Source organism: Octodon degus, unplaced genomic scaffold (assembly GCF_000260255.1).
Source record: "Octodon degus isolate 3935 unplaced genomic scaffold, OctDeg1.0 scaffold00083, whole genome shotgun sequence".
Taxonomy (NCBI): domain Eukaryota; kingdom Metazoa; phylum Chordata; class Mammalia; order Rodentia; family Octodontidae; genus Octodon; species Octodon degus.
The window spans coordinates 5665922-5686265 of record NW_004524659.1 but is presented as its reverse complement, the minus strand read 5'-3'; the positions used below and the strand labels follow the sequence as shown (position 1 = coordinate 5686265).

The following is a 20344-nucleotide window of genomic DNA, read 5'->3' as shown; positions in this document are numbered from 1 at the left end:
AGAAAAGAATCCTGAAACAGCAGAGTGGCAACACAGGCCTAAATCCCCCCATTCTGGGAGACTCAGGAGAGAACAGTAGTTTAACCTCAGCCTGGGCAACTTGGCAAGACCCTGTCTCATAACACAAAACTTTAGGAGGGCTAAGGATATAGCTCATTGTGAAGGCCCTGGCCTCAAATTTCTAGTGCTGCAATCAACCCATTAATAGGAAAATCTCACGTCAGTGACATAGTTCAGCCAATGGAGCACCTGTTTAGGCAAGTGCAGGGACTGGGATTCTATCTTCAGCACCACATGCCATGCCAACCCCACCCCCAGTGCACTGAGCAGCTACTGAGACCAGGCATGGTGGTGCACACTTGTAATCTCAGGGCTGGAGAGGCTGAAAACAGGAGGATCACTATGAGCCTGAGCTGCATAGTGAGACCCTGTACCAAATACATTAAGAAAAAAAAGATCTCGAGATGCTAGGGATTTTTCACCTGCTGATGCTCTCCAGAGGGTGGGTCATGGGCTGTGCCCAAGCAGCTGAGCTGGGGCCCTACACTGTCTGGAAAGCTAGAAGAGCTTCATTGGACCAATGCTTCTGGGAGGTTATAGAAGGGAAAATTCTAAGCATCCATTTCCTTCTCCCACCAGACTTTTGGTGACCGTGTTCTCTATCCAGCCTCTTGGGTTGTCCCACTTTTTGTGGCATTTTCCACCATCGGAGCTGCTAATGGGACCTGTTTCACTGCGGGCAGGTAGGAAACCCTGCAATTACTCTGTCCCCAGGTGGGCAGGGAGGTAGCGGAGCTGATGTCACACTCAGGAGGCCCTAAGTCCAGTTGGGTTAGGTTAAGTGCCTCCTGGTCTGAGTCAGAGCCCCAGTCCAGAGAAGGGCTGTGGCTTGCACCCACAAGGCAAACTGGCAAGGGAAGTGTGGAGAAGATCACTTTAGTAGAGTCAAAGGTGCTACCTATAGGGAAAAGAGTGCCAAAAACAGGGCAGATGAAGACAATGGGACGGACGAGGCTTTGGTTTCCATATGGTGTGTCTCAAGCTGCACTGCTTTACCTAGCACTATTCTCAAATCTCTTCTCATGTTCATACATAGACTCACCAACCTTCCCCTCAGACAGGCAAAGCTTAATACTCAAGGCTACAGGTATATAAGTCTCTATCAAAACTGGTCTCTGCCTCAACTTTATACCACCACATATGAACAGCCAGCTGGGCATGGTGGCATATGCCTGTAATCTCAGCAGTACTCTGGGAGGCTCAGACAGGAGAATCACAACTTGGAGCACAGCATGGAAAATTTAGTGACTTAGCAAAGACCTGTCTCAAAATAAAAATTAAAAAAAATTTAAAAAGTCAAGAGTAGCTCACTTAGTGTAGCTCTAGAGTCAGTTCTTCAGTATTAAAAACCACCACCACCACCACCACCACAAAAACGAGCTATAGTTCTGTCCCAGTAAAACACTACATCAACGGTGGTTTGCCAGTGCAGAGCTGGCTGGGATATTGTTCACAGCTGTGCTGTGTCCCTTTTATGAGGCAGCATAATCTAACCAAGCCTCCCCTCACAGTGGGGCTGGGGCATTTCCATCCTCTTAGCTGCTCTACTTCCTTTCGAGGAAAAAACTGAGCTTTTTTCAGTTCTAATAGTTTTAGGCTTTTAGATCTTTGATCCATCTCGACTTTAATCTTGTATCAAGAATAACCTTCATATTAGAGCCCAATTCTATTGTTTCTCATATACATAGTTTTCCCATTTCTATCTGAGTATGAGAATCACCTTGTCAAGTTCTCAAAAAAGAGATTTTGATCTGGACTATGCTCAATGTATAGTCCACTCTAGAACAGGTCTTTGCCCAGTGTCCAGGCTCCTGATGGAGGTGTGTCAGAGTGAAACTGCCACAGGGTTTTCACTTCAAAACAACAAAATGTGCACCAGAAAATTATTTTCTAAAGTAGTATCAGCATACAGTTAGAACTATTCCCCCAACGTTTTCCCTTTTCAAAGCCATTTCAGACTATGTGTGTACTGCAGTGGTACTGTACTAGCCTATAATGCGAGAAGTCCTGGGTTTTATCCTTAGAAGCTCCCCCCCAAAGCTACTGTAGATTATTTGCATTTCTATGTACATTTTATCTCTTATTTTGGCTTTTGGAAACAAGGCTTCATGGTATAGCTCAGGCCTGCCTCAAACTCAAGATCCTGTTTCCCCAGGAATGGTATTATAACCCTTGGCAACACTTGTTTTAAATTGAAAAATAATGTAGAGAAGTGATCACATAGTACTTGTTTTTCTTTGCTTGGCTTATTTCACTTAGCATAATTTTTCATTTATTTAGTTTCCATATTTAAAATATTTTTATTAAAGACATGGTCTTGCTACGTAGGTCACGCTGGGCTCCAACTCAAGGTGATCTTCCTGTCTCAGCCTGATTTTAATTTTTCCCAGTACATACCCAGAAGTAGCGTTGCTACATCATATGCTAATTCTACTTTTTAGTTTGTTGAGACAGCTATACTGACTTTTAAAATGGCTATACTAACTTACATTCCCACTAACAGGTACCAGGGCTTTTTTTTTTTCCACGTCTTTGCCAACACTGTTTTCATTTTTTGGAGATGACATCGCACTGCAGTGTTTGTTTACATTTCTCTGATGCTGTTGAGATTTCTCTCATGTATCTGTTGGCCATCCGAATGTCTTTTGAGAAATGTTTGCTCAGGTTGTTATTGAGTCCCTTGCACACTCTGGAGACCAGCTCATTATCTGATGCATGATTTATGAATGTTTCTGTGAGTTGTCTCTTTTGCTGAGGGTTTCCTTTGCTGTGCAGTAAGATTTCGCTGTAACCCCATTTGTGTATTTTTACCTTTGTTGTATGTACTTTTCGGATCATATGGACAAAAATCATTGCTGATTGTAGTTTTTTCTCAGTTCTCAGTTTTATGCTTTTAGATCTTTTTTTTTTTTTTTTTGGTGGTGGTACCGGAGATTGAACACAGGACCTTGCACTTGCCAGGCAAGCACTCATTCCACTGAGCTATTTCCCCAGCCTGGCTTTTAGATCTTGAATCCATCTTGACTTGAATCCTGTATCAAGAATAGCCTTCATATAAGGGTCCAATTCTATTGTTTTTCATATATATATATTTTTTCTCATTTCTGAGTATTAGAATCACCTTGTCAAGTTCTCAAAAAAGTGGGGACTTTGATTTGGACTATACTCAATGTATGAGTCAATTTGGAGAGGTCTGCCATCTTATAATTGAGTTTTTACAAAAAATCTTTAATTCTTGCAATCTTTTATATTTATGTCAAAGTATTTCATATATTTTCATGCCATTGTAAATGTCATTTAGAATTTTTAAAAAATTAGTTTCAAATAGTTTGTTGCTAGTATATAAGAACACAACTTTAACAGTTAAGCACTACCACAGAACCTCACCCCTGCAATTACACAACTCAGTTATTCTGGTAAATTCATCCAGCAATATAGCTACCATTTCCATTGCCCCAGAAAGTTTCCTCATGTCTAATTACGTTTACTTCTAGCCTTTTTTTTTTTTTCAAAATTTTATTGACAAACAGCAATGAGACAGTTTCAAATCAAATCGGAAGTACAGTTTCAACAAATAACATACTGCATATATTCTTCTTAGTGGTTAATTGCTGTACAAGATGCGGACTGGAGATCCTATTTACAAACACCATTAGAACAAATCATTCTATTCATTAAGAGAATGCAAATATATATCTATCCTAACCACTTTGAATACACAGATACAAAATGGACATTCATCGGTATACCCCATTTTTTCTAAGTTCCGTTATTGAATTTTTTTTTTTTTTTTTTTGCTCTGAATGCCCTCAGGCATGGTTTGTCTGGCTGGAGTGTTGTGGGAGTCGAACTACAGCTACCTGAGGCTCACAGCTTTGTGGAAGCAGCCACTTAAAGAACTGAGCTATGGCCAGGCCCCCCGTTATTGAATATTATAGGTGTGTAAACTCAGCAAAATATTCTAAAAGAGTCCAGTAGCCCATAATAGCATTGGGTCTTCTGTTTAACTGGCAATGTCAGAAATTATTGACCTGAGTCCCCCACAGCTCAAAATAACAACATGGCTTTACTTCCTATATTTCGTCTTCATACTTTTCTACTGGATGGTTAAGACCAAGGTAAAGCAGGACCTATGCAACAAGAGTTGTAGCTTTTGGGTCTGAGGTCAGTGAAATGCCCTCAGGATTTATCCTGAGATCCTGTACCTCAGATTGTAGAACCTCTGTCAGTGCAGCCATGTAGATGAGTCACAGTCATTGCTTGGCCAATGTGCTCTCTGTGAAAGCCTGAGAGAGTGTCTTCTCCCCATGTGACTCTCCTTAGGCACACTCTACGTCATCGATCACTTTCCTCTTTGGCCCCATAATCTTCTTGATCAGAAAATTTGGGACACTACCGAGGTACATGACATTACAGTACAAGTTCTCATATGTCCTGAGTCTTAATTGACCTTAGAAGGTTAGGGTCAAAATGCCAGCCTTTTTTTTTTTTTTTTTTTTTGGCAGAACCGGGGATTGAACTCAGGCCCTTGCGCTTGCCAGGGAAGTGCTTATTCCACTAAGCCAACTCCCCGGCTCTTACTTCCAGCCTTTAACACATCTGCCACCTCTGTAACTTTTTTTTTTTTTTTTTTTGGCGGAACCAGGGATTGAACTCAGGCCCTTGCACTTGCCAGGGAAGCACTTATTCCACTGAGCCATCTCCCTGGCCCCTGTAACTTTGTTGTTTCTCAACACTATGTACTTTTAGATAGCATTATGTTTCTCAGACTCTGAGCTTGGAACCAAAGGACTATATCCCAGTGTGTGGGTCTTCTACTATTTACCCATTTGTTTGCATTATTTCCAATTTGGGCTGTTATGCATAGTTTTGCTTTGGATATTCTTGTGTTTTTATGTGGACAGATTTTTTTTTTTTTCTCTCTTGAGGAAGTTCCTAGGGATAGAATTACTGTGTCATATAGTAACTTTATGATTAACTTTCTGTATAAAATAAAATCTAAAAGTTCATTTGTAGTTTTGGAACCCCAGAACCCAGTTGAATAAATTTTTTTCTTTTTTTTCCATTTTTGGGGGTTGAAAAAAAAAAGCCATTTTATTTGTAATATTAAAAGTACTGGGCCAGCCAAGTAGCTCAGCTGATTAAAGCACCTGCAAGCAGGCACAGGGGCTGGGGGTTTGATCCCTGGGCCTGCCATGCTGGCCCCACCCCTGGGGTGCACTGAGACAGCAATTGAGACTGGGCGTTGTGGCATGCCTGTAATCCCAGCACTTGGGAGGCTGTAAACAGGTGGATCACTACGAGTCCGATCTAGTAGTGAGACCCTGAACACCTTGTAGACCGTTCCCTAAAATACAGAAAAATAATTTTTTTAAAAAAGTACTAAGTTGGGAATGGTGACACATGCCTGTAATCCCAGAACTCTGGAGGCTGGGGCAGGAGGATTGCTGTGAGTTCAAGGCCAATCTGAGCTACAAAGTGAGTTGATGGCCAGCATAGTGAGGTCTTCTGTCAAAAAGACAAGCCAATGAACAAATAATAAAAAGTACAAATACAGTGTGCTGAGGGCATAGTTTAGTAATAGTGTGCCTAGCATGTTCAAGGCTTGGGGCTCCATTCCCAGCACCAAACATCTACATCAGTGAAATATTTAAAAATCTGCCTAAGAAGTGGTTTATTCATTATAGAATTGTAAGAGTTCATGTACTTTACATACAAATTCTTTATCAGATATCCAACTTGTTCATATTTTTAGTCTGGAGCTTGTCCTTTTGCTACAATGGTGGTTTATAATTTATTGGTGCATATTAGTCATACACAATAATGAAATTCTTTCTAATGCGTCCAAACAAGCATGTACCATATTCTGATTATCCTTCCCCCCTTTTTTATATGTATTTGGTACACGGTCTCACTACTCAGTTCTTAAGATTCATAGTGATTCTCCTGTTTTCAGTCTCCCCAGCACTGGGATTCGCATGCGCCACCATACCAGGTTTCAGTGGCTGCTTCTGTGTTCCCAGGGGGTGAGGCCAGCACACTATGTGATGCTGGGGATCAAACCACGGTTCTTGCGCCTAATTCACTGAGCATTCTCACTGGCCCTCAAATTCCTTTCTTTCCATCTAACCCCTTCCACATCTCTAGACTACCTTCTAGTTTTTTGTCCTCTTTCTTGTTTTTATCTGTAGGTTTTTAGAGAAAGTATTTTAAGTTTTAAAACTGGTTTATATCATTTAATATGATGGGTCTCCAGTTTTCTCTTTTCCTGAAAATTACATAATTTCTTCTTTATAGTGATGTATCTCACTTTTTGATGTAAATGTTTCCAATTTGATAAAGGCCAGCTTAAGTTTAAGTAGCATATTTTTATTGGCTTTATTTAATGTAAGTTCACAAAGATTTTCTCCTTAGAGGTTTCACTTTTAGCTATTCCATTTAGATATATAATGCAATTTGAGTAATTTCTGGAAGGTGGGGTTTGAGATAGTGTCTCATTTTGTAGTTCAGGCTGACCTTGGACTATGTAGCCCAGTCTATTTTTCCTTTTAATATTCATAGTTTTTTTCCTTTTAATATTTTAAACACAGTCTTTCAGAAAACTGAACTGTAAGGAGTTTTGACAGGAAGTGCCACTTGTTTATGTTTGCTAATTCAACCTTCAGATGATGCATTTTATTTGAGTCAGGGTCTTGCTATGTCGTGTGTTGGCCTTGAATTCCCTATGTAGCCCAGCGCAGGAATTAGAAGTTGTGCAGACAATCTCCATCCATCACTGCTTTGGTGCCTTCCCATTAGCAGGATGTACCTAACCCCCAGTCACCTTCTGACACTCCCTTCCAGAGACAGTCATCCAAAGATGGCCAGTCACCTTCTCTGTGATCCCCAGGTGGAGCTCAGGACACAATTGCTTAGCACCTCCATATGATTCTTCTTTCAGACTCATTTATGTCGCAGGCCGTGAAGGGCACATGCTTAAGGTGCTCTCTTACATCAGCGTCAGGCGCCTCACGCCCGCCCCTGCCATCATCTTCTATGTAAGTAGGAACCGCACCACGATGCCTGGGCTGCAGGCAGAGGGCCTGCAGGTCCAGGGATGAAAAAGACCTGTCTTCCTATTACTTGTCCAGTGGTTTTACACTGTTCCTGGGTGTTGTGACCAGTGGTCCTGTCCAGGCCATTAGTATCCTATTTATTTTTTAATTTTTTGGTGAAACCGGGGATTGATTTCAGACCCTTGCACTTGCCAGGGAAGTGCTTATTCAACTGAGCCATCTCCCTGGCCCCCATTATTATCCTATTTGAAGAAGTGGACATAAAAATGAACATACATGTTTAGTGTTCATTAAAGGTACTAAAGGTGAGCTCAAAGTAGGAAAAGAAGAAAAGAGAAGTGTGCTCTGCAGAGCAAGTGTGGGCCAGTTAAAGGCTCTCAGTGGCCAAGAGATTAATGGCTGCCATCTCTTATGTCCATTTCTCACATTAGAGCCATCCCAGGCACGGCTCTGAGAATACTTCTGGGAAAGGTCTCTATGACTGACAGGTCATTCCCAAATGTTCATTTGCCTAACTATGACCCATTCTACCTGAGAAGGAGCCAGGTTCCCTTATTCTGTGATGTGAAATATAAAATGAATTCCCAAGACAATTGAATTTATCCTACTTCTGTTCCTTTTCTAAATTTACACACAAATGATATTGGTTTAATCCTCCAAATTGGTATCACTACTTCCTTCATGTACATTCATTTCTTTGTTCTGAGCCACCTGGAATAAGCTATGTACAGTGCATGGGGAGGGAGAACAAGGCACTGTACAAGGTGATGCTAACAGCAGTCTCTCATTATGGCCTAATAACATATATGTCCTGAGATCATCAACGGCTCTAATGCGAGATTCTCAGGGATAAATCATCTGGGTCATGTGCAGCTGTTCTGGGCACTCAACTACCCTTCACATTCCCAAGACCCATCTAATACCTCCTAGCTCCAGAGCCCATCTAATACCTCTCTCTTCCACCTGCATACTCTGAAGATGGGAGCCTCGTCCAGAGATCAGGGGCACAAGTCAAGGCCCAGGTGGCTAATGCAGGCGAGATCAGACCTGAGTCCCATAGTGTAGGGCTCCTGGCCATAATGAAGACTCTCTGGAATTTAAATCTGTAATTGTGGAGCTGGTACACTGTATGTACAGATTTTGCCTAATATTTTCCTTGCTTAAAATCACAACTGCAAAGATGCAAATACTACTGAAGTTCTTCCCAGCAAGTATCAGATAGAACAGCTAGCACAGCCAAAGTTGTGTTCAACCATTTCTGCCATGGAATACAGGGGATGTGTCTTTCATGCTGATCTGTGTAGCAAAAATTGCTTCTTCAGACTTTTATGAGGTGACAAGCATAATACTTTTCTGTGCCAATGACTCCATAATTTGTTCTTTCTTTTAGGGTGTAATAGCAACGATTTATATCATCCCTGGTGACATAAACAGTTTGGTCAATTATTTCAGTTTTGCTACATGGTTATTTTATGCAATGACCGTTATAGCACTTGTTGTGATGAGATTTACACACAAACATCGCGAAAGGCCTATCAAGGTAAGCTTCATGTCCAGTGTCACAAGCAGCTCTGGTGACCAGCCTGAAGACAAGCTTGATCTTTTTCTGACTCTTTGTTCTTCAGTGTCATTTTTTTACACAGGAATATATTCTGTACTTCATCCTATAGTTTACGATCCCATTACCCACCTACTCATTCATTTTACTAAGCTGTCATTTTACCCGAGTGGTTGCCAACAATAGACCCTTTCCATGACGTGGGGGGCAGTCTTCTGAACTCTGTCACTGGGTCTTTCCTGGTTAAGTTCACAACCTCCATAGAGCTCCTTCCTACTCCCTGAATTGCTGGTGGGATCTCTCTGCCACAAAGATGAAGCAGCATTTACTAGTTTTATGCTAGGGGCTAAAACCCCCAACCAATTGTGCTTTTGAATTCTTAGTTTAACAGAGCAGAGATATAAGAAGAGTCTGACAAAAGACCAGGAAAAGAATAAGGACACTGTCTTTAATTCTAGGACATTTAGGACCTCTGCAAGGACATATACCATGGGTTCATTTTTTCCCCCCTTAATGAGAGAGGATCTAAGTTGTAAATTGCCCAGACTGGGCTTAGACTTGTGATCCTCCAGCCTCAGCCACTCAGAGTGTTAGGATTACACGTGTGTACCAGCAGGCCAGAATTAATTTTAGCTTGTGTTTCAGAAAGTTGTCTAATGGTCTACACTGCATTGTCTCCGGACCTCCATCAGGTCCATGGAGTCATCAGAGATATTGGGCAACTTGCCTGGAGGTAGGAGTATCCTCTCACTCAGATGACCCAGCACAAAATCTCCTATAAAACCAGGCAGAATCACTGAGAAGCAAAGGGATAATCCCACAGCCAACATCATCAACACAAATTAAGGCAAAGTGGTGTGGCCACAAAGCCCAGACTGCATGGAAGCACCATAAGCCCCAATGGAGGGCACAATGGGTTGGTCTCCCAGAAGACCTGAAGCCCACCAGCAAAAGTGGAAAACAGGGCTGCCTCAATCCTCACGGGTCCCATAGCTTCCTTGAAAAAGCTCCTTTCCAGCATGAAAACACTTCCAGGACCACTAGAAACAGTGCTGGGCTCAGAAAACACACAGAAGATGGCAAGCACATTGGGACCCAGGAGGTGGCGCCTGTGGACACTCATCTCTACATGGGAAAGAGGCTACACAGAAGAGGTTGCTCATGTTGAAACAAGCATAAAAGAACACAAGAGTAAAGAAGTGGTCCAGGGAAGAGGACTGGAATCAAGGAAATGAAAATAAGTCTAAAAGAAATAAAGGGATTTGAGAAGACATAGGTAAAGGAGACAAAAAAAAAATGGAGGTTGTAATACATGTAAATTTGGAGCCCCTGAAGAAGAGTGAAATCAATTTTAGAAATACTAAAAATTACAACTGAATTATTTCCTTAGATTAAAGGAGGACTCTACCATCCTCTCAATAGAGTGACAGGCACACAATTCACCTAACAAATAGGCCAGATGTATATAGTCTAATAGAATTCTGTGGATCCACTACCCCCTTCTTGTTCCCATCTCTACCCTCAAGTCATGTACAAGGAAAAGATTACTAGCATCTGACTTTTTGTCATTGACATTTAATGCCACAAGACATGGCATGAGTATTTCAGATACTCAAAATATAAGCCAATATTTTTATATTGAAGAAAAGTGATCTTGAACAATAGTTACCAGGATGAAAGGATTCAAGTTATACATAATATTGTATGTGTCCTTCCTGAGGAATTGCCTGGAGAATGAGCTTCAGACAAAAAGTCACTGGCAAAAGGTGAGTTTACTTAACTGCAGAGCTAAGAGTCAATGGTAGGATATAAAGGTGACAGACTGGAATGTCAATGTTCTAAAACAAAATGGAAAAGAGAGAGGATATGAAAAATACATGGCAATTCATTAAAGTACGCCAAACACACTCTCAGTGAAGGATACCAAGCTGGGCATGATAGTTCATGCCTACCTATAACAGTAGGATTTTAGGAAGCTGAGATGGAGACTTTCAAGTTCAATCCTATCTGAGCAATTTAGTGAGGGCCTGTCTCAAAAGACAAAGGGCACAAGTAAGAAGACATTTACATGTAGAAATCAAACAAAACAACAGGAGGAAATGGAGACCAAATTTAGCAACAAGGTGAATCAACTGATTTGGCTTACATCAGCCATTATAAGAAAATGATTTTCCAGGCAGATCTACAAAGCTTGTGAAATTAAAAACAAAGGACATGCAAACAATTATCAGGTAAATGAAGAAACAGTCAACAGGACCAGAACCCAGGCCCAAAGCACAGCTTAGAAAGACAGAGACAGTCAGGTGAAAGCTAAAATTCACAGTGAAAAGAGAAGTTATGGAGCCTCCTCAGCATACTGTGCTGCAGCCTTATTTACAAAGTAGAGTCCACAGCATGGGGAAAGAGAAACACTCACTGCTCACAGTGGCTGGAAAAGGCCTCCTTCAACACCTGCTTGTAAAGCAACTGAAGATCTAGAGAAGGTCACAAGCACATCTCCAAGATTTCCATCGCTTTCTCCCTGCCACCAGCTGATGCCTCAGGCATACTACAGACCTATCTGTGAACTGATGAACTTCCATGCCAAAAGAAATTATAAGCCACCCAACTTTCACTGTGTACAGTACACAAAACAGATGAGAAGAAAAAGCAACTTTTAGGTCTAAGTAGAAATAGGAGATCAGAGTACAGAAATTTCTAAAAATGACACGCACTCTCAGAAAAAAACTTTGACATTTCATTCAAAGTTTCTATTGATGAAAATGAAAGAAACAGAAACCAGGCTAGAGAAAGCAAGAGAAAAAACAAAGTTTAGAAGGAATAAGCTTAAAATAGCTTAGGGTATTAGAAAAGAAAAAAAAAATGAAGAAAAAATAGCAGTTTGGCACTTTCAAAGTTTTCCTTTTTAAATGTTCTTGAAAAATACTAGAATTATGTGAATTTTAGAATTTTCCCATGATTCTCATTGTGCTGACATCTGTCTTAGTGAATTCTATTTTCCTAGAAAACTAGAATTTTATCTAGATGTTCTAAAATAGTCCTAGAACTTTTAAAAAAACCTTCATGTGTTTACATATTTCCAATTTTACTTGTTTTAAGGATTTAAACATTTTTTAATGTGACACTTTAGATATACACACTAATCACATCATGATTGGGAATTTGTACCTGTTCATGATTCTTTGCCCATCCCCTTCCCTCCAACCCTTTGTGTTTTTTTCTATTCTTCTTTTTCCCTTTTCCTTCTCTTCCCCTTCCATTTTCCATGTTCCCCTTCTCATTTGAACATTTTATTCCTATTCCCCAATATCTATCATCCATTTTGGTCCTCATTTACTCTTTAAATTTCTCACACAAGAGATACAATGAAATGTTCAGATGAGTTTATGACTTATTTCACTTAAAAATATAGTCTCACAATGCATCCATTTACCTAAAAATGTCAATTTCACTATTCTGTATATTGTAGTGTTTCCTGTGTGGCTAGGGTTCTATTTTTAATAAATCTTTGCCTACACTTATGTCTTCCAGAATTTTACTCTTTTTATCTTTTAGAATATTATGTGCTCCTGTTTTAATATTTAGATCTTTGATCCATTTCTATTTTAGTGTGTGGTGACTGATAGGGGTCTAGGTGTAATCTTCAGCATATGGGAAGCCAATTTTCTCAGTACTGTTCATTAAAGAGGCCGTCTTTCTTCCAGTGAAGGTATTTGGTCTCTCTGTCAAAGATAAGCCATCTGAATATGTCTGGAGTTGTTCATGAATCTTTTGTCCAATTGGTTCTCAGATCTGTGGTGTTTTTGTTTTTGCCATTATCATACTTATTATTTTTTAAATCACAGTAGCTTTGTAGTACACTTCAAATTGGGGACTGTGACACTTTTCCCTTGTTATCCAGAACTGCTTTTGCTATTGTGGGTCTCTTCTGGTGCCCAGAAAGTTTTAGAATTCTCTACCTGTGTGAGATACACTATTTTGATTCGAACTGCATAAAATCTAACATTTTGGAAATATGGCCATTTTCATTATATTGTTATTCCTATCCAAGAACAGGGTACATTCTTCCACTTTCTGATAGCCTCTTTAATTTCCTTTTTCCGAGTATTAGTTTTCAACACATAAATATTTCATTTCCTTTATCAGACTTGTTTGTATTTCACTTTCCTTGATCCTATTTGAGAGGTATGGTTTCCTTAATTTGTCTCTCAGGAAGTTTGTGTATTCCTGTACAGGAATGCTACTGATATTTCAGTGTTGGCTTTGTATCCTGCTATGCTACCAGTCTATACAAGAGTGGCTAAAGGACATAAAGTCCGTTAATTTATGGATGGGTAGTTTACCACACTGACATACCTATGAAGAAAACTTCTGTGATCACAATAGGTTAAAAATAAAATTCACACATGAACAATGAAGACATAAACCTTAATATAACTCCTCCGCATCTACCTCAAAAAAAGTTATTTTATTTCTTTAGGAGAGAGATCCTTGCTAAAGTCAGAAATAAAAATGAGTTCTCTTTCTATTAGCACTGTTTTAAGGATATTATCAAGGTAATAAAACAAATCTTAAAAGTCTCTTAAGCCACTTATGGTAATGCACTCCTGTAATCCCAGCACTCTGGGAGCCAGAGGAAGGCTGATGGCAAATTCAAACCTAGCCTGGGTAATTTAGTGACTTACTGAGATGTCTGAAAAAAAAAACAAAACAAGAACACAGTGACTGGGGTTCAATCCCTGGCATGCCATGCCAACCCCGCCCCTGGGGCCCTCTGAGATTGCGATTGAGACTGGGCGTGGTGGCACACATCAGTAATCCCAGTGCTTGGGAGGCTGAAAGCAAGAGAATCACTATGAGTCCAATCTACATTGTGAGACCCTGTAGACCCCATATTAAATACATTAAAATAAAAAAGGAAAAAAACAAATCAAAACAAAAAAGGCTAAAGATACAGTCCAGTGAAAAGACCCTAGGTCTTTTCAGCCCCCCAAATCCTCAACCCCCAAAAGCCTCAAACTCTTCTTTTGAAGATTATCTATACTGAGGCAGCAATATATAAAGTTAGCATACTGAAATCAAAAGCCTTTATGCAAGTGATTCCCAGTGGAAATTTAAATGAACAGAATATCTCATTCCCCAAAGCAAAAAATAACAAACAACTTACTAGCTCTAAATACTCCTGAAAGATGTAAAAGGTAAACTTGGAATGATGAAAATTCATACATGTTCTTGGACAGGAAAACTCAGTAACATGGAAATGTTAGTGATTCCCAATTTAGACATTTAAAGTAAGTACAATAAAAGTCATCATGCTTTCTTCCCCTTTGGAGCTAATTATTAAATTCAAACTGAAGAACACACAAGCAAGCATATGAATGAAAATTCTAAACTACAATGGTACTACTCAAGGTTCTAAAATTGAACTATTATGACACTGTTGCATGAAAAAAAATATTCTAAATTCATGAATGGTAAAGTTTCCTATCACCTAAAATTCTAAAGTATTAAGGGAGAAAAATCTGATAAAAGTACCCTAATGAACCAAAAATTGATGCCTTTGCCACTGAAAAACAATGAAACACATTTATAAAGTAATGGGGAAATATTTGCAAGTAATACCCACAGACTTTCAGGGAATCACCTAATCTTGAAAAAAAAAATCAAGTATTCTTGATTTTTGTACAGTATTTCTTTGCTATACAAATTGTAACTTAGAATGAAAGTTGAAAAAGCTGACATCTTTTAAGTCTCCGAGTTTATTATACAGTACTGGGAAAAAACAGAAGAAAAGGAAAAAAGCATACAAAGGCCAAATGAATTTCTAAAATTCATTTGAATTTAGGAAAAATGAATTTCTAAAATTTAAAAACAAAAGGCTATAAACCTTGCTCTATAAAAAGTGGGTAACAACCACACAGAGGAAAGAATTACTGTAATTGATACAGCATTTAAAAATATATAGTATTTTAGACTTCTGTACTATAGTGGATTACTTTGCTGAATTCATGCACCTACAATATATGAATGGCAACAGAATATCCATCTCTGACAAAGGTAAAAAAAAAAGGGGGGATATAAATGAAGGTCCATTTGGTAGTGAAAAAAATATGTATCTGTATAGACAAAATAGCATAGATATACAGCTACTTTCTCTTAGTTCAAAGAGAAGTTTTGATAGTGTTTAAACAAGATATCATGTCTGCATCTTGTACTATGAATAACTACTACAAAGACAACAATATGCAATGTATTAATTATTGTAACTGTCCTTACTAACCTGTTTTGACACTGCCTCATTGCTACTTCTTTCTCAATAAAATATATGAAAAATAAAAAAACAAGAAAAAGAAATTTAAAAAAGTATTTTTAGGGCCAGTGAGATAGCTCAGCAGTCTAAAGTGCCTGCATAGACAAGCAAAGGGACTACAGTTCAATCCCCACCACTATATGTGATGCCAGCCCTGCACCCAGGGCGGGATGAACTGGCCACAGGGAAAAAAAAAAAGTGTTTTTAATGAATCTCCACTGTGGGTAATGTCCTGTGGTTAAAAAGAACTGCACAGGTAATCTTAAATGTCATGGTACTACTGATAATAGTAGCAATATATAGTTATTTTGAAATTTATTACAGACACATAATAGGATGAAGAAAATGTATTAGCTTTTTGAGAGACAGGATTTTCAGAATTATACTGCCAAGGAGAGGTCTAAAGGGAAAGAAAAGAACACTCATGTAAGTTGTATTTGTACTGAAATATCCCTATGAATTCATGAAATGTTTTCACTTCCTAAAAGGCTTATTCATTTGCTCCAACCACCCAGAATACCACCTTTAAATCCCACTTCTCATGAACATCATCACACCACACACAAAGCTGAAATGCTGCCAAAGAACATAGGTATATCACACTACAAGGGCCTGTCTCCATGGGAATCCTGCTGGTATGGACAGGACATTCTGAATATTAGGAAAAATGACTAAAAGGACTGAAACCCAGAATTATGTAACTTGGGAGTTTGAGTCACTCCTGGAACTTTCAGGGAATCACCGCATCCTGAAAACTAAGAAAAAAAAATGAAGTATTTTTTATTTTTGTATAGTACTTCTTTGCTATACAAACTGCAACTTAGAATTACATTTGAAGTTTGTATAGAACTTCAAATAATTAAATGTAGAAAACAGAATTAGAAAATAAACATTTCACAACCACTGATGCAATAACCAAGAGAATGCTCAATGGAAGTGGGAACCATTAAATCTTTAACTTTGATTTTAAACTATGATCACCATGGTGTGGAGAGTTACAATGAACTCCATATTAGTATCAATAATTTTGTGGGACAATCCTACATAACCAGCCCATCCATGTGTCACACAAAAATGTGCACTCCTGCAACTACCAAGCCTTCTTTCTACTTATCTACAGGAAAGACATGACCAAGTTCAATAACACTGAGAAAAAGCACTGATGCAGAGCTAGAATCCCATGCTGTATAGGATAAATTACCCCACTTCTAGAAGATAAACCACATTTTAATCACTTCAATGAGACAAAATACTTGATACCTATAATATAAAGGAGGAGAGGCTTATTTGGGCTCATGCATTAGCTAATAGCTGGCTAGCACCAAGACAGGATGGCATGGTAGGGGAAAAGCTGCTCACCTCATGGCATCCAGGGAGCAGAGAGATGCTACGAGGAGGAGCCAAGAGGGAGGCAGACCTAGCCTGGTCTCACCCACTGAGACCCCCTCTTTTAATCATGCCCACCTCCTAATAGCAGAGAAGTTATCAGGCCCCATGACCCCATTACCTTCCAAAGGTCTTCTATGATGCCATGAGGATTCAGAGACAAAAAGGTGGCCACCACCAAAGGCTGAACCATGATCCCTGTTTGCTGTCTCTTTTGCAGGTGCCCATTTTCATCCCCATCTTGGTGATTCTCGTATCTGTGTTTTTGGTTCTAACCCCAATCATCACTAGTCCTGCCTGGGAATATCTCTACTGTGTGGTGTTCATACTGAGCGGACTGATATTTTACTTCCTTTTCATCCACTACGAGTTTGCATGGGCTCAGAAAATCTCAAGTAAGTACCAACAGAAGGCTGCTTGACATCCATGAAGGGCAGACAGGCACCAGCTCAGCTGTCCTCGTCTTACAAAGCCCCTCATCACAGGACCTCATACAGCTAGCAGACTGTAGCTTCTCGGGACACTTCGCTCTCTCCCCATGGTAGTGCCCCTAGGTTCGGCCTTGGGCTCCTCTGTTGCTTTTTGGTTTTGGTGGGGCGTAGGGCGAGGGAGTCATGGGGTTGAGACAGGGTCTCACTAATTTGTGCACACTGGCATTGAACCCTTGATCCTTCTGCCTCAGCCTCCACAGTGCTGGGATTACAGGTAGGCATTACCATACCTGGTCTTTCCTGCTAATGACTGTAACAAGCAACAACAAAAAGCACTGTTTTCTTTTTTTAATTGTAAAATACCTTAACATATATTTTCCTTCTAATCCCATTGAGCAGACAGGTCAGCAGTGTAGAGTATATTCTCATCTTCTCAGCTCCTTTGCTTCTGACAGTGGTGCAGACATCCTCTAAGAGGCTCTGAGGCTTCCCAAAGACCCTGATGAGGGCCTGAGCCTCTCCTCGCTGAGGCCATAGGGGTCACTCTCCATCTTGATCCTCATCTATCTTGGGACAAATGTTTACTAAGTTAGCTACATTGGCCTCTGTGCCTCTAAAACGAAAGCACTATGCCAAAGTCTGTGGAAAGAGACTCGGAACCATACCTGTGCTTAGTGTTGGTAGCTATCTCATATCCACAGCAGTTTGTCTCTGGTAACAGCTCAGTTTCAGGAAAGCTTCAGGCTCCTGAGCAGCCTCACAGGGAGTGAGGTGATCAGTGGTTTATTTTCTGTCTCTGCTGTGACAGCCTTTAATTGGGCTCTGCACAGTTTAATCCTGGATCCAGCACTGTGTCCAGCGCACTCCAGCTCCTCATAATGAATTTGTAAGTGTGATTAAAAACCTGCCTCTTCCCTGCTCCTGTCAGCCTATCCAGCCAGGAAAGTAAGCCTTGCAACGAGCTGTGTAATTTTTCTTTTTATACTTATAACTTAGAAGATGAAAATAACTGTCTCCATCTATCCATCCATCCATCCATCCATCCATCCATCCATCCATCCGTCTACCCACCCACCCACCCACCCACCTACACATCTACGCATTCATCCAATCATCCATCCTTCCATCATCTACATAAAACTTAGGTATCAAAGCACAAAACCAACTACAAGATAGGGAAGTGGAGCTGGGACTCAAGCTCAGCCCAAAAGTGGGCGAGCTTGCCTGTCTTCAGAGCCTTTCCTGTCTCCTCAGCTGGGGAGTCAGCGACCATCACTCATCTGACAGTGGTGCTGGGGGAAAGGGCCAGAATTCATTTCCTGTTCATTAGCAAAGTAAAAACAAAGCAAAACAAGATCATGTCATTCAGGGACTTTTTCTTTCCTGCATAGTTCTTTTTACCCCAAACCTCTTTCCGACAACCTTAACCTAAGCTGATTGCCTGCAGGCACACACCTATAGAAAGGAAAGAAAATTAATAAAATGCCCATTCCCTGCCCCCATGCCTTGGAAATGCACTTTGCTGTGATCAGACAGAGAAGCTAAGCAGGATGACTTGTAACCCAATGGTAAAAAATAAGGTTTGCTTCTCAGCTCTCTATTTAACCAAGCTCTTCCCTCCAAAAACTGGTAAGTAGTTGGGTCAAGGTAGTGAAAAAAATCAAATGGTTTGCATGTTAAAGAAAAGCAGTCTTAATGAATTCAGATTAGTCACTGAAAATGGTAGTAAATACACCCACATATATGGGTCACTCATATTTCTATTAGGATTAAATGCTGTGAGGGGACAATAAAACATTTATCAGGTTCCCAGTTTGTCCCCCCCCCCCCCGGGAACCGAGGACCAAACTCAGACCGTTGCACTTGCCAGGGAAGCTCTAATTCTACTGAGCCATCTCCCTGCCCCCTACCCCCAATTTCTTAATTGGAAGTAACTTTCCAAAGTACCAGTGCAGCCAGAAGGACAGTCCTGATTTACTCTAATCCCAGCTGTCTTTTAGCTACATTTTTCTAACCGCACTGATTTGCTGACTTATGTTCCAGAGCCTGTTACCAGTTTCCTACAGATGTTAATGGAAGTCGTCCCACCAGAGAAAGACCTTGAGTAACAAGTGAATCTTGTGTATTTCACTCAAAACTGTGAATTTATTTTTGTAAGCAATAATTGTGGTTATTTCTTATTCTTTTTCTTACAGAAAAAAGGTGAACATTTATGTATTATTTTTAGATAGCCTTAATTCTGTGGGTGGGCTTCTAAATAAATGACAGGTGTTTGCTAACATTATCAAGAGAAGACTCACCTAACAGCCAGTAGAAGCATCCATAAAACCCACCACCATTCTGGTGGCAACTATTTAATAAGGGCACATCACATTTCCTTCAAACAAAGTGGGACTGGGAGTGTGTCACAACAGTAAAGCACTTCGGTGTGGTGCTGGATTCTATCACCAGCACTAAAAGTAAATGAGTTAAAGTCAAGCATCTTCTGAGTAACTAATTTAAAGATAACAATTCACAATGTATTAATCATTGTTACTATAGTATCTTGTTTTGAAATTTTGTATTATTTTTCTCTAACATAAATAAAACATCTTAAACTGAGTGATCTATAAGGTTTTATAAAAAGCAGGTAATATTTTTGCTTTGAGACACACACACCCACAAATATGCATATGTATTAGTGGAAAGTATTTTAAGATTTTTTAAAGTATATTTTATTCTGACTCTTCCATACCTCAAAAGTACTGCTTCCTCTGTGCTTAACATGGGACGCACACAGCAGGTCTGTGCCAGGCTGTGTAACAAGGCCCTCGCTGTGAAGCTGAACACCCCTCCAGAACCACCAGAGTCCTCTGTGACAAATGTCAGCTTCATCATGGATCATACTTCCTGCTCTCAACAGCTTTCAGTGGTATTTTACTCACCAGAAAGCACGGTGAATAAAATTTTATGTTGAATCTGGCACTTGGGAAAAATACTGTTTATAAAATATAAATAGTAAGATTTCTGGGAGAACACTGAAATTTTATTATTAAAGACAGCTACAAAAAATTTATTAAAGCAACAAGTCATTCACACCATAACAGAATGTGTGAGCAGTTTTAGAAGCAAAGACACTAAAGAACTTTTACCTTATAGTTCAGAAATTTACCCAGACATGCAACCCATGTGTTTTAACAGCAGTATAGAAAGTCAATTACTATTTACATAGTCAACATTCTACACCCTACACAACACTATTTAGAGCTTTAAATATTACAACATTTGAGTGTGAAAAAGAAGTTGAGGTTTAAATCCCTAGTGCTCCTGCCCCAGTGCTTCCAGTGGCTGTCAGTGGCCCAGAGTTGGCACTGTGCCTTCTGGGGGGCAGATGCCACTGCAGCCTGCCCTGGGAACACACACGAGCACTCCAGGACCTGCCACTGCCATTCCTAAGGGACTCAGCACAGCCAGCCAGTGCCCTCAGGACAGAAAGCCGAGCTACTGCCCCTGCCCCCACCTTCACTGACAAGGATGAGCTCTTAGTGGAGCCTTTCCAGCAAAC

At 40.0% G+C, this 20344-nt stretch overlaps 1 protein-coding gene across 1 annotated transcript in view; it reads left to right on the top strand.

The window, feature by feature from the left end:
* Positions 1-19836, top strand: part of LOC101583921 (b(0,+)-type amino acid transporter 1) — a 26906-nt gene extending 7070 nt beyond the window's left edge. Inside the window, exons 9-13 of the mRNA XM_004636825.2 lie at positions 640-743; positions 7001-7097; positions 8506-8655; positions 16590-16764; positions 18844-19836. Of these exons, the coding sequence (XP_004636882.2) occupies positions 640-743; positions 7001-7097; positions 8506-8655; positions 16590-16764; positions 18844-18908 (591 nt within the window). The 3' untranslated portion in view covers positions 18909-19836. The remainder of the gene's footprint in view (positions 1-639; positions 744-7000; positions 7098-8505; positions 8656-16589; positions 16765-18843) is intronic.
* The last annotated feature ends 508 nt before the right edge of the window (positions 19837-20344 follow it).